Genomic DNA, 14,863 nt, shown 5'->3' on the forward strand with positions numbered 1-14,863 from the left:
TGGGTCTCATTGTTTAACTGCATAGAACTTTAAAACATAGAACATTACTTTGACACTTTTTATTAGAAATTAAAAAATGTGAAAATAAGCTGAATTTACAATAGTTTGTACTTATTTCAGAGTGTGCTTATCGGGCCAAGTAAAAACAATCCAAGTTTCTATAATATTCTGGCTTCTGGATAAGGCTTGAATATTTTATTGACTTATCCACCAGGCAAAAATTCAAATATGTTTGATTGGTTAGAAAAGTAATAAAACACATCTTTCCATTAAACTGCATAATTTGGGATTGCATTGTTGTTCATTTAACTTGTAAAGAGTATGCTCATCAAGAAAAACTCTTGAAATAAGCCAGAAGAGGACTTCACACAGGTCCCAAAAAAGTCAAATATTCAAGAACCTCTGTCACCATCTTATTGCGAAAGTAGAACTGCCCAACAAATACTTCTTTAGTTAACTTTTCATTTAAAATTACATATTGAAAACAAAAACCATAATAATACATATCCCTCAATGCATTTGCAACAAACTATTAGATTAGCTTAAGGAAAAATCTTTTATTCACATTATATTTTCATGAAAATCCCAATAATAATGGAATATTATTCATACTGCATTTGTAGATAAGTCAGAGCCAAAACCAAGTATTCTTACCTACAGTGGGGATAACAAGTATTTGGTACACTGCCGATTTGGCAGATTTTTCTACTTAAAAAAGCATGTTGAGGTCTGTAATTTTTTATCATTGGTACACTTCAACTGTGAGAGACGGAATCTAATACAAAAATCCAGAAAATCACATTGTATGATTTTTAAATAATTAATTTGCATTTTATTGCATGACATAAGTATTTGATCACCTACCAACCGGTAAGAATTCCGGCTCTCACAGACCTGTTAGTTCCCTTTCGAGGGAACTTGCACTGCGTCGGAACGACACTAGGGGACACTCTTGTAGCGTAGCTTATCTGAAGCATGAATGAAATCAACCTCCAATTCTGATTGGTGCTGCATCATGACGTAATATGTGACGGCATACATGGAAGCTACACAGGATTCGCCAGCTCATAGTAATATAGTTTTTTTGCTCTATAACGAAGGCACTCAGTGTTGAAAATTGTCTGTCTATTTGGTGTTGTTATGTCCCATATATTGTCACTTAGAAAATGGAAAGCGAGCAGTTTAGAAGGTGTGTGCACCCGTGTCCGCGCTTCATTACGGGCACGGACACACACCTATTGTGTGTGTATTGTTTGGGCGCGCAGCACGCTCAGACGGCTCTGGAGGGGGCTGCCTGCAGTGAATGTGAGAACATGGGGCTCACAAATGGACCTGTCAGCGGGGTGTGGGACTGCCGAGGCAGCGCGGCGACGGAGAACATGGGGCTCACAAATGGATCTGTCAGCGGGGTGTGGGAGGCATCTTCCCAGTCCTCGTCTGACGATCCCGATCCTCTCCCGCCCCGTGTTGAAGCCAGCGAGGTGGCTTCTTCCCGCGGGCGGAGGTTCCTGTGCTATTACTATCTGGCTCTGAGGAGTCAGATGTAATCAGTATGGAGGCGGGGGATGTGCAGGCTGATTTGCCTCTTCACTCTCCCGCTCAAGAGGAGCTTGTGGGTGTGCTGACCTGCGCTGTGGCCAAACTAAGCTTAGATTGGCCACAAAAAAGCATGAAGTCCAGCCAGAAAGCAAGCCTCGAGAGTTCCCTTAGCAGATTATCTTGGCGCATGGTCATGCCTCCCGAATATATCTGCGTGGGCCCTGCAGACTGTAGAAAAGGGCTGCAGTTCATCTCCCCACCGCCGAGGTTCAACGGGGTGGTCTGGACTGTGGTGTCCCCAGAGCAGGTGCGGGTTATGGAGCAGGAAGTACGCTCCTCCGCCAGACAGGGAGTCCGGGTTCTACAGCTGGTACTTCATTGTTCCCAAGAAGGATGGGGGGTTGCTTCCAATAATAGATCTGAGACACTTGAATCGTTCTCTGAGGAGATTCAGGTTCAAGATGCTCACAAGTCCAGCCATCGTGAGTCAGATCCAGTTCGAGGACTGTTTCGTCACGATAGATCTGAAGGACGCATACTTCCATGTTTCCATCCTTCCGTATCACAGGAAGTTCCTGAGGTTCGCTTTCGGGGGCGAAGCGTACCAATATCGGGTTCTTCCCTTCGGCCTAGCCCTTTCCCCTCGCACCTTCACCAAGTGTATGGATGCAGCTCTGGCTCCTCTCAAACTCCAGGGCATTCGTATACTGAATTACATTGACGACTGGCTCATACTGGCCGAGATGGCGGTTCGGCATCGAGATGTCATTCTGGCCCATATCAGGTGCTTGGGGTTGAGACTCAACACAAAGAAAAGCGTGTTGACACCTTCCCAGAGGACCACGTTCCTGGGAATCGTATGGGACTGGACCGTGATGCGGGCACAAATATCTCCCGCCCGTGTCGAGTCCATAGGGGGACGGTCTCCAGGATAAGGCTAGGCCTCAGCCTCACTGTGAAGCAGCTCCAGAGACCCCTACAGTGGTGGCTGAAGACCAAGGGGTTTTGCTTGAGGGGAAATCCGTTCTGTATGATCAGGGTAACGTGGCGAGGCCTTCGTTCCCTCACCATATTGAAGAAACCTTGGTTTCTGTCCTAGGGGCCAATGCTGGGAGCATCATGTTGCCGGAAGACTGTTTCAACAGACGCCTCCCTCACTGGTCATGGAAGGCCGCTTTGCGGAGACCCGGCATTCCTCCTGGCACATAAATTGCCTGGAAATGCTGGCAGTCTACAAAGCTCTGAGGATCTTTTTCCTGGACCTCCGCGGCCACCATGTCCTGATACGATCAGACAATATGTCTGCGGTTTCGTATCTGAATCATCAGGGGGGTCTGAGGTCGCGCCCTCTATGCAGACTGGCACACCAGATCCTCCTGTGGTCCCAGGGGAAACTGTTGTCTCTCAGAGCGATGTCCGTCCCAGGGGACCAGAACCAGGGAGCAGACGTCCTGTCGAGGCAGGGGCTGAGGCCCGGGGAGTGGCGACTCCACCCAGAGGCGGTGGAGGCCATGTGTGAGAGGTTTGGCCCAGTGGAAGTGGATCTGTTCGCTTCTCGAGAGACGTCCCACTGCCCACTGTGGTTTTCCCTCAGGCATCCGGCCCCGCTGGGGTTGGATGCCATGATGCAGACGTGGCCGAGGCTGCGTCTGTACGCATTTCTCCCGATCGTTCTGCTACCCGGAGTCTCAGAGCGGGTCCGCCGTGAGAGGATAAGCCTACTTCTAGTAGCACCCTGCTGGCCGACCCAGGTTTGGTTCTCTGACACTGCTAGAAGGTCTCCCATGGCAGGTCCCTCTGAGGAGGGATCTGCTGTCTCAGGCAGGGGGCACCATTTTCCACCCCCGGCCAGAGTTGTGGAACCTCTGGGTCTGGCCTCTGAGGAGGCCCGGTACCTAGACGCTGGCCTGTCAGCAGGTGTCATCGAGACCTTACTAAGCTCCAGGGCTCCTTCTACTCGGAAATTGTACAGCCTGAAGTGGAATGTGTTTTCCACTTTGTGTAGAGAGCGTGAGGTGGACCCAGTGAACTGCCAAGTGGCTTCAGTGCTGGAGTTCCTCCAAGATCGCTTCTCCGCCTGCCTTACCCCGTCCACACAAGGTGTATGTGGCTGCCATTGGGGCTTTCCACTAGGGTTGTGTCGATGGACGGTGATAGCTGACCGACATCAGGATGGAGCACGACGTTGCAAGTCTTGTTGTGAGTGCGACATGCACTAATCCTCTTCTTTAGTTAAACTAAAAACTCAACAGGGATTGCTCTGTAAATTAAATTGAGAATATAACTAATGCATATATGCTATTTTAAATACTGTAGTCTATGCCAGATATATATAGCCTACATTTTGAAATGATTTGAGGCTGAAACATCCATTTCATAAGCTTTATTTTAGCACTTCCGTCAGTGAAACAACACAGTACAGCCTATAAAACATCTAAACGATTATCAGTAAATAATGGTACCCTAAAGAATATAAGAGAATTAAATATTAGTTTAAAAATATTTGATTCATACTATTTCCCCGCAAAGATGCGTCATATACCGCTCTGCGGTTTGAGATGAATGTGGGACACGAGCTGGATAGACACCTTGTTTTCGAATATCTACATCTTCATGTGTTCTCCTGATGTTGCAAAGCAACACTTGTTGTAAAATGTCCTAAGAGCGAATTTTATCTTCCACAGGGTTAAGACATTTAGGCAATGTTTGATTATTCACTGCCAGAGAAAACGAAACTAAAATCACCGATGTGTGTGTGTGTGTGTGTGTGTGAAATGTGCTATTCAAATAAACGTGATGCGCCTTACCAAGTTTAATAACAAGAACGAACTGTGTTAAATAAAATTTGAAGGAAAAAGTTATTCGTCCTACAGTGTTTTTTATACTTTCCCACAGTAAAGGATGTGAATAGTTATAATAGATTTAATTATAAGCAAACGAAAGGAAGAAACGTTTATAATCCCCTGTGAAAATGGGTGCGACGCGAGTGAAGATTTGGGAAAGGAAACGAGATGTCCATGTCCATTGGGATAAAATGGGCTAGGCCTATTGTTAAAATTCATGGAAAATCGGGTGACCAGATCGCAAAACAGAATAAAGAAGTGCTAATTTATTTCCTTTGTAGGCTAAACAAAGCTTTGTGCTTCCCTCTTGTGGTAATATTCACGTGAAACAGCATTCACATACAAAACACTGGGTTAGTAAAATAACAAAATTATATATTTTTAAGTAGAAAATAGTATTTATGTAAAGAGATATATTAAAATAAAAAGAGCACAACTCTTCTTAAGTGGAAGGAAGCTACTTTTTTCCCTCACGTGCAACCTAGCGCGGATGAGTCATTATTTGGGTTAGTAAAATAACGAAATTATTGTTTTAAGTAGAAAATAGTATTTATGTAAAGAGATATAGTAAATTACCTACCTAAAAAAAACCCTACGATATCATCGACCATCGCAATGTTTTACTGTAAACATCGTTAACTGCCAATTTAGGGGACATCACCCAACCCTACTTTCCACTCGCCTATAAGTGATGGGCCCTTGGGAAGGCACCATCTGGTTGTACGTTTCCTCCACGGGGCTCGGAGGATGAGGCCTTTGACTCGTTCCAGAGTCCCAACCTGGGATCTGGCAGTGGTGCTCGAAGGGTTGGCTGAGGCCCCCTTTGAGCCACTGGAGTCGGCTGAGGCGAAGAACCTGACCCTTAAGATGGCTGTTCTCCTTGCCATCACCTCTCTGAGGAGAGTCGAGGACCTCCAGGCCTTGGCGGTCACGCCAACTTGCCTGGAGTTTGCCCCTGGCAGAGTTAAGGCCATCTTGCATCCTAGGCCGGGCTACGTGCCCAAGGTGCCATAGAGGGTGGCAGGGTCGGTGGTTCCACAGGCCTTCTATCCTCCACCTCACGTGACGGTGGAAGAGGGTAGGCTTCATCTGCTCTGCCCGGTCAGGGCATGGATGATTTATTTAGAGAAGTCTTCACAGTGGAGGAAGTCAGACCAATTGTCGGTGTGCTTTGACTGCCTGTTTCTAAACAGACGATCAGTAATTGGATTGTCCAGGCTATAGCCACGGCTTATCAGGTGCGCAATCTGCCTTAGCCTATGGCGGTGAGGGCTCATTCCACCAGGGGCATGGCCTCCTCGGTGGCTCTTCTTTCTGGAGTCTCGCTTCAGGAGATCTGCGAGGCGGCCAGGTGGGCCACCCCGCACACCTTCATACGTTTTTACGATCAACTCCCTGCAACGCCTGGTGCCAGGGTGCTCGCGTCCTAAGTGTGCCTGTGGTTCCAGCTTCACACTAGGACGTGCGTGATAACGGTGTGGCATAGTGGGTATTCGTTCCCCTAGTGTCGTTCTGACCCAGTGTGAGTTCTCTCGAAAGGGAACGTCTCAGGTTATGACTATAACCCTTGTTCCCTGAGAAGGGAACGAGACACTGCATCTCCCCGCCACATCTCATCTCGATGAGAGCACCCGCTTCAACGCAAAAAGCTATAGTACTATGAGCCGGTGAACCCTGTGTAGCTTCCGTGTATGCCGTCACATATTACGTCATGATGCAGCACCAATCAGAATTAGAGGTTGATTTCATTCAAGCTTTAGATGCGCTACGCTACAAGAGCGTCCCCTAGTGTCGTTCCGATGCAGTGTCTCGTTCCCTTCTCAGGGAACAAGGGTTATAGTCAGTTTTTCTTTAAGAAGCCCTCCTGTTCTCCACTCATTACCTGTATTAACTGCAACTGTTTGAACTTGTTACCTGTATAAAAGACATCTGTCCACACACTCAATCAAACAGACTCCAACCTCTTCACAATGGCCAAGACCAGAGAGCTGTGTAAGGACATTAGGGATAAAATTGTAGACCTGCACAAGGCTGGGATGGGCTACAGGACAATAGGCAAGCAGCTTGGTGAGAAGGCAACAATTGTTGGCGCAATTATTAGAAAATGGAAGAAGTTCAAGATGACTGTCAATCTCCCTCGGTTTGGGGCACCATGCAAGATCTCACCGCGTGGGGCATCAATGATCATTAGGAAGGTGAGGGATCAGCCCAAAACTACACGGCAGGACCTGGTCAATGAGCTGAAGACAGCTGGGACCACAGTCTCAAAGAACACACTAGTAACACACTACGTCATGGATTAAAATCCTGCAGCGCACGCAAGGTCCCCCTGCTCAAGCCAGCGCATGTCCAGGCCCATCTGAAGTTTGCCAATGACCGCCTGGATGATCCAGAGGAGGAATGGGAGAAGGTCATGTGGTCTGATGAGACAAAAATAGAGCTTTTTGGTCTAAACTCCACTCGCCGTGTTTGGAGGAAGAAGAAGGATGAGTACAACCCAGAGAACACCATCCCAGCCGTGAAGCATGGAGGTGGAAACATCATTCTTTGGGGATGCTTTTCTGCATAGGGGACAGGACGACTGCACCGTATTGAGGGGAGGATGGATGGGGCCATGTATCACGAGATCTTGGCCAACAACCTCCTTCCCTCAGTAAGAGCATTGAAGATGGGTCGTGGCTGGGTCTTCCAGCATGACAACGACCCAAAACACACAGCCAGAGTAACTAAGGAGTGGCTCCGTAAGAAGCATCTCAAGGTCCTGGAGTGGCCTAGCCAGTCTCCAGACCTGAACCCAATAGAAAATCTTTGGAGGGAGCTGAAAGTCTGTATTGCCCAGCGACAGCCCCGAAACCTGAAGGATCTAGAGAAGGTCTGTATGGAGGAGTGGTCCAAAATCCCTGCTGCAGTGTGTGAAAACCTGGTCAAGAACTACAGGAAACGTCTGATCTCTGTAACTGCAAACAAAGGTTTCTGTACCAAATATTAACTTCTGCTTTTCTGATGTATCAAATACTTATGTCATGCAATAAAATGCAAATGAATTACTTAAAAATCATACAATGTGATTTTCTGGATTTTTGTCTCAAATGCTTGTTCTCCCCAGTGTATATTTATTTAAGGTTTTAGCCAGTAAATCCTTTTTTAAGGAAATATAGTGATTCACAAAGGAACACTGAGGGATAATGTTGGACCAAATTAAAAAGTGACAAAAATAAATGACAAAATTAAAACATCTGGTATTGAACACAAATTCCGAGAATTAACCGATCATCCCGATTAGACTCAAGCTGGAGTCTGGGTGGGGTGGCCAATGTGATAACAACCAGAAGTGTTATTCTGCTAACATTGCTAACAGGGAAGTGATTACTTCCACTTTGCTCTGCTGGAATTCAGCCACTGTGAATCTCTCACTGATACAACAAACAGCATGTTTAAATGGAAAGATAAAACGAGGTACTGGCTGACTGCTAATGTATACTTCTTTCTAATGAATGTGCTTTCTTAACCTTGAAACCGGTAAGACACAAATAATACTGAATTAAAAATGGTAAAACAAGGAACATGGGTGAATTATAGGTATGATTCAGGGTCAGTTGACTGGCTGAGTGTGGAGATTTAAACCACAGAGGCTCCCCAATAATTATATTTAAAACGGCATTTAAAAACAATGACACACTGGCTAATTTAAACAAAAGTAGCTCTTTGCTGAAGAAGCTTTTCTAGAGGCCAGAAAGCCCTTACAAGCTACATTGTGTAGCATTTCTTCTTCATAATATTTTGGTGAATTAGATGTTTGAAACTTGATACACTTCTTGCATCTGGCAAGTCTAAATTGTTTAGACATGCTGGTTCGAACACTGATGGTCTTAAATTCATAAATATTGTTCTAGCACATTGTTGACAAACAATGAGTGTACTTACCCTGTACAGCAACTCCAGACCCAGGTAAGCAAGCAGTGTGACGAATACAAAATTCTACCACCAGGTGATAGCCAGGTATACACTCACAGAGCCTGTCATGAGTGCTGTTACATTCCCTTCGTACTATCTGCCTTTCTTTGCAGACAGATGTACAATGTTGACAGCTGTCTCCCCAATGAAACTGTTCTGCAAAACGTTTTTCTGAGCAGGGGACACAAACGGTGGGTTCCTCCATACTGCAGTGGCGTTCCACGGCTGTGCCAGGTGGACACTGGTCACAAAGCAGCACCTTAGAGGTCATTGGGTCTCGGTGCTGGTACTTGGGTATTTCTTGGTAGGCCCATGCAAAAGACATGGCGAACAGCTAAGGAAACAAATAGGAAATACAGTTTAGAGGTTGCATTTTGGTGTGTATATAAAGTGTTTTCTAAGTAATTTTGGGGATTTCCCCTTCACACTGCTGCCATGACAAACAATATGGTCTGGATATCACAGAGGCCGTTGTGTGACTGCTCTTGGCTCATGTGAAATGAGCAAGACTCACAAGCATTAAAAAATAGACAGAGACAGAGAGATGCCATAAATTTGGTTCTACACAACAGGTGGTGGATCTCAGTGAGGAAATCATTAAGTCCTAATTTTTTAGCATGGTGGTCGCAGATATAGAGACAAATTGTGGAAAACGGGGTGAACTTTTAGCCTTTTGGCGCTCTAAGCAAGGTTGCCATTTGACAAAGATGTGTACAGTACTCTAACCCAAATTACATACTACTATGGAGTCTTTGAGAGTTGTAATTACACAGTTCAAATGATCTAAAGGAAACTCACAAAGTAACCAGTGACCTTGAGTCAGTGCTGAATTCAAATGCTTAATTTCAAGGTAAGCTACATTTATCTTAAGCAGACATAAGTCTCTCAGAGAACTCTCATTGTTTTAAGAGTGGAAGCCTAAAACAGGACACTGAAATATAGACTTGAATCCAAAAAGATTCAAGTGTGATACAAGATGGCTAAGAAGACACACAGATGGAAGGCCATTCAATTTGCAGTTACATAGCTAATGTATAAGAAATTGTGTGTACAATGACAATGACACACAATGACTAATTCTCCAGCTATCCCCACGCCAAATATTCCGGATTAACAAGCTTGTTCAAATTTAAGCTGGGGAAATTAGAAGTGGGATGTTTCAGGATCTGCAGGGGGTCTTCTAGAATACCGCAAAGCTTTCTTAATTAAGTAACAAAGTTACATCATTCATACCTATATCAATCTTGAACTCTTCCTGAAAATCTCTCCAGCTCTTTCTCTCTCCATTCACTGTCTTGAGCCCTATTCGGACGGAATTAGTTTTACATGGAGAGGTGTGGTAAAGTAATTATTACCAGAGCTTTTCAGTGATTTTAGTCCCGTACGAATGTGCCATCTCGGTAATCATTACAGACAATGTCAGTACAGTGACTTTTACCTTCTGTAAAAAGGTCAGGGACAATTATCTCAGGTAATGCTAATCCCATGCCAATAGACCAGCTGTAAATATGTACGTAAATATTCCATCATTTCCTGCTTAAGTTGTCAAAAAAGTAGTTTTTCAAGTAGGCTTATACAGTAGAAGTGCTTGAAGAAGCATTCAGTTGCGTTCTATGCAAGCACCACTCACATTTGCTTAAGAAAATGTACAAATTACATTACTCTTTTATCTACCCTTGTAAAACGAATCCCATCCGAATAGGGACACCTGACATCAAACAAGGCTCTCCTTACATCCACATCACAAAGCCAGTGGTATGGAGCATAGAGGATGATTGCTTAATTTCTTCACTAATTTAATTATATTTTTATTTAATAGCTTTTTATCTGCTATAATAAAAGATACCCCTCTCCCTCTCTTTATATGTCATATACATATTTAGTTGTTGCATAAAGGACAAAGTAATCCAAAAGTAATAACCCAATGTCTGAAGGAATAGTTCAGACATCCATTCATTATCATAAAATTCATTGGATTATCACAAATTAACCAACTAACAGACCAAATAAATAAATATTAATTAATTAACATAATTCCTCAATTACAATCTTTATCTGGGAACGATGCGTATATAAATACATAAACGCAAGAAAGAAATCACAATTTAGTATTATAATGATGTCGCTGATTGTTTTATTTTGAAATGCCAACATTCTATCAATGTAAGTCAATGGGACGTTTTCACATTAAGTTTTTATTGAGTATAAAGTTTTAAAAAAGCGACATTTCTCCAAACTGATATAAAGTTGTAGTGAAGTTAAAGTGAAATGTCCAGTGAGTGGCGCTAGAAGCATGTTCATTGTTCCTACTGCAACAGATGAACATGAATGTGGCAACATTTTATGTTTTTGTACGTATCACTGCAGTTTTAAAATGAAGTGCCCAATGAGTTATGATAAAAGATTAAAGGTGCAGTAAGCAATTTCTGATAATCATTGTTGAACACTGTTGATATTTGAAATCAACCTAAACAAACACCCCCTTCCCTTTATTGCTTCTGCTCACAACAGACTTGGACTGAACTAGACTATCAAAAACTTACTTAATGGCTTTCTTTTTAGAGCTGCTGTACAGCCAAAACAATCTTTGTCGCATTAATTTCCTATTATCACTGTAAACCTGCTTTGAAACAATCTGTGTTGTAAAAAACTCTATATAAATGAAGGTGACTTGACTTGACTCAGTCCGATTTACTTTCAACAGCGTTTTTCAGAAACCGCTTAGGCTACTGCACCTTTAGGGTGTGTTCACACTTGGTAGTTTTGTTAGATTAAAATGAACCCTGGTGTGATTGCTCTGTTAGTGCGGTTCATTTGAGTGAGTTTGAACACTACCATACCATTTCAGCTACTGCTGAAAAGATGAATCTCGGTCTGCTTCCAAACAATCTCTGATGTGGTTCGGATGAAATATGAACTCAACATGGACCAAAGACATGTAAACTAAACAAAAACAGGTCATGGTGTCACAAGATGCGACCCTAAAACGACAGAATGCTCAAGCATACCTGTTTTTTTCTCATCATAGTAGCCATATTGCCCATTACAGTTCTTTACAGGCATAAGAACTTCATCTCCTCGCAACAGATCTTCCTTTGTGTGTGTTATGTAGGGATTCCTGATACTGTTTGACTCCTTCACACATTTTATAAGCTCTTCATGAATTGTCAGCTCCATCGTATACCATCAAATGTACGCACATACAGGGAGCGCATTTAGCCCAGCACAAAGGGTCTTCCCTAAGGGCCCCGGTCCTGGAACGAGATTTCTACTGGACCTCCGACCACCCACAACTGACCCCTCACTCGTCACCTCGGAATTCGCAATAATGCAATGACCAGTACAGGGAGTCCAGTTTACCTTGAAACACCATTCATTGTCAATGCTGTGGATAATCCTTTTTTTATACCCTAAACAGGCAAGGTGAACTGGGAGATACATACTTTTCAAAATGCTGTAAATAACAGCATGAGCAATATATAAATTAATTTTCTTTTTCAACATCTTAAGACAATGTTCACTATTAATATTAGCAGTTGTTTTACATTTTTTTCTGAAAAGTAAAATTAATATATATTTACTTATCACAAAATCTGAATGTCCTGCACCAATGGTGCCCATGTTGGGTTTAGGTCAGACTGACTAATTGATCACAGAAAACAAATAATGTGACTAGCATACTCAAGACAGACAGATAATAAATGATAAAAGGATATGATGAAAAAATATTTTTTAAGCCCCAATCAAGACACTAAAGAGTATGTATCTCATGGTACACGTTGCCTGTTCTAGGGTTAAATAAAAAGACTACAGATAAAACGCATGTGTTTGGGCAATTTTCATTATAGCATCATAGCTCATTTTAGGCAATCTCATGGAGTTTTATACGGCAGTATGATTCAAAGTTGGAAAAAAATGAGCAGGATCTTTGTTAATTTCCTCCGTGAAAAGGGGTGACATATGCGCACATCAACCCGATCGCTTTATTTTTTTGGTCATGTAAACATGTTTTCATTCCGATTGAAACAAAACATGTTCATGTAAATGTGGCTAATGTCTGCATGGAGCATATTGAAAGATTAGTTCATTTACTCACACCCATCTCATCCAAGATGTTCATGTCTTTCTTTCTTCAGTCAAAAAGAAATTAAGTTTTTTTTTTAGGAAAACATTCCAGGATTTTTCTCCATATAAAATATTCAATGGCAACCAACGGGTTGAAGGTCCAAATCAATGCAGTTTCAAAGGGCTTCAAAGACTAAATCAAACGCCCTTTACAAATTTAAAGGTAAAATAACGATGTCGGACAATTTTAACGTTAGAAGTGAACATGAAATGGGGTTTTTCAGCACTGCGTCGGAACTTCCAATGTGATGCCGTCATACATTGTGAAGAAGCACAATGCTGAAGTTGCGCATTTGAGGTTAAAAAGTATATAAATGTTTATTTTTTTAGAAAATGACAGATGGTTTTGCTGGATAAGACCCTATTCCTCGGCTGGGATCGTGCAGAGCCCTTTAAAGCCCTTCGAAGCCCTTTCGAAAATGCATTGATTTGGACCTTCAACCTTGAAATACATTATAGCCTATGGAGAAAAATCCTGGAATGTTTTCTTCAAAAAACTTAATTTATTTTCGACTGAAGAAAGAAAGACATGAACATCTTGGATGATATGGGGGTGAGCAAATTATCAGGAAATTTTCATTTTGAAGTGAACTATTCCTTTAAGCTGTATAAAAAAATTTAAAAAAATGAGGGGAAAAAATAAAACCCAATAGGTACTTCAATACAGTGCTGTCTAGCAAGCATTGCAATGGCCTTTAGCTTGATTGGATCTACTAGCTATGATTAGCTACACTATTATCTGTTTCTGACGTGTTCATAACTTATTTAATGTAGTCATGGCCTCTGCTATTGTACAGATGTGAACTGTGAAAACAAGCTTTATACCTCCTCAAGGAAATAGCAACAGCCAAACAGAGAGACACAATTTAGGGAAGTTCAGACTCTTTCACCCTTTCATGATAACAGATAACCTCTCCTTGACAACAACTTCACAGTTTCCATTCTAAAGCCCAGCTCAACCATGTTTCTAGTGTCTCATTATTCCACATGGCCTCATACAAAATTCTTTCTAAAAAAGGCACATGGAAAGTCCAATGATGTTTGATAATTTTGATATTTATCTCCAAATCATGGATCCATGCAAATAATGTTTCAGAACCACAAATAGCTGCACATGCAAAGCACACCTCTACAACGGTACAAAAACAAAACTCAGGCACAACGTGGACACAGAAACCATACAGATCAAACATTGTATCAGGTTCACCTACATTAAAATGTAAAGCATATGATCAATGTTCTCATTGTGTAGGCCTACATACCTGATGCTTTGCAAATCTATCAGGGGATTTATATTTTTGAGTATTTGTTATATGTCATACTTGTTATAGTTTTAAAAACCATACGTCTCTATTATAATATTATGCTATTACAGTAGGCTATGCATATACTGTATCCTATATACCATACTGTTATAATAATAATACTCTTAATGATAATAACAATATATGTAACTATTTACACTCCAAAGATGCATATTATCAGCATATTATCAATATTTTCAACTCTTTTATAACACCTTTAGGGAAAAAAATACAAAAAAGAATAAAAAATTATTCCACATTACAGGGTTCTTGATGCAAATACTTCAGGGACACTCCAATACACAATGTATTTGGCACACGAGAAGCCAAGGATTATTCTGCGCAAATAAACCAACATAAATTATATATGTCTCAAAACCAAGTAAGTAACCAAAACAGACAGCATTTTGGGGCATATCAAAAAATGTTACGACTCCTATCAAGCCGGTATGATTCACCAAATGCTAACGTTTTTGTAGATTTCGCGCGAAAAGACCAGTTGATTAGCTGGTTCATCACCTGCGCTTCTCGGCTGAATATAAAATGTCCATGTAGGTTAAGCATCAACGTATAACACGATTTAAATTTCTTCCAACATCATTTATAATCTTTTCATATTATGTAAAACAACATTATGTATTGAGAAAAAAAAAAAAACTAAGCAAAAGCTTTCCTGAAGTGTCGCAGGCTGATTATCATCATAGCCTACTCACCATCTGTAATTTCACTGCTGTCGGAGGAGGCATATTCGGCACACTCATAAGTCTCGCAGAAGTCAGCATGGATAAGACCGTTTCCACACTTATAGTTTATGCAAAGGGATAAGGTCAGAATGTGTCCACCCACTTTATGGCACTGCGGTCCATCCTCTGGCAGTTTCTCTGGCTTGAATGAATAATTTCTACCTGCGGAAAGCTTATACTTTTGATGAAGCAAGTATGAAAAAATGCGCATTTTTAGATTTTTCGGGAAATGTGGTGAAGGGCATGGATCAAACTATGACGTGGATATTTCAGGATATTTATAACATAGAAATGTTACTGACATAAATAGCCTGAAATATCCACGTCATAGTTTGATGCGCATAGTAGCCTATCA

At 41.9% G+C, this 14,863-nt stretch overlaps 1 protein-coding gene across 2 annotated transcripts in view; it reads right to left on the bottom strand.

The window, feature by feature from the left end:
- The window catches only part of LOC307138818 (tumor necrosis factor receptor superfamily member 11B-like), a 118,845-nt gene extending 104,309 nt beyond the window's left edge, over positions 1-14,536 (bottom strand). For both annotated transcript variants that reach the window (XM_079837426.1, XM_079837427.1), the window contains exons 1-2: positions 14,479-14,536; positions 8,307-8,670 (exon numbers count right to left, since the gene is read on the bottom strand). In XM_079837426.1, coding sequence (XP_079693552.1) covers positions 8,307-8,670; positions 14,479-14,526 — 412 coding nt within the window. In that variant the 5' untranslated portion in view covers positions 14,527-14,536. The remainder of the gene's footprint in view (positions 1-8,306; positions 8,671-14,478) is intronic.
- Between the last annotated feature and the right edge of the window lie 327 nt (positions 14,537-14,863).

Source organism: Gobio gobio (genome assembly GCF_949357685.1).
Source record: "Gobio gobio genome assembly, chromosome: 15".
NCBI classification, from domain to species: Eukaryota; Metazoa; Chordata; class Actinopteri; order Cypriniformes; family Gobionidae; genus Gobio; species Gobio gobio.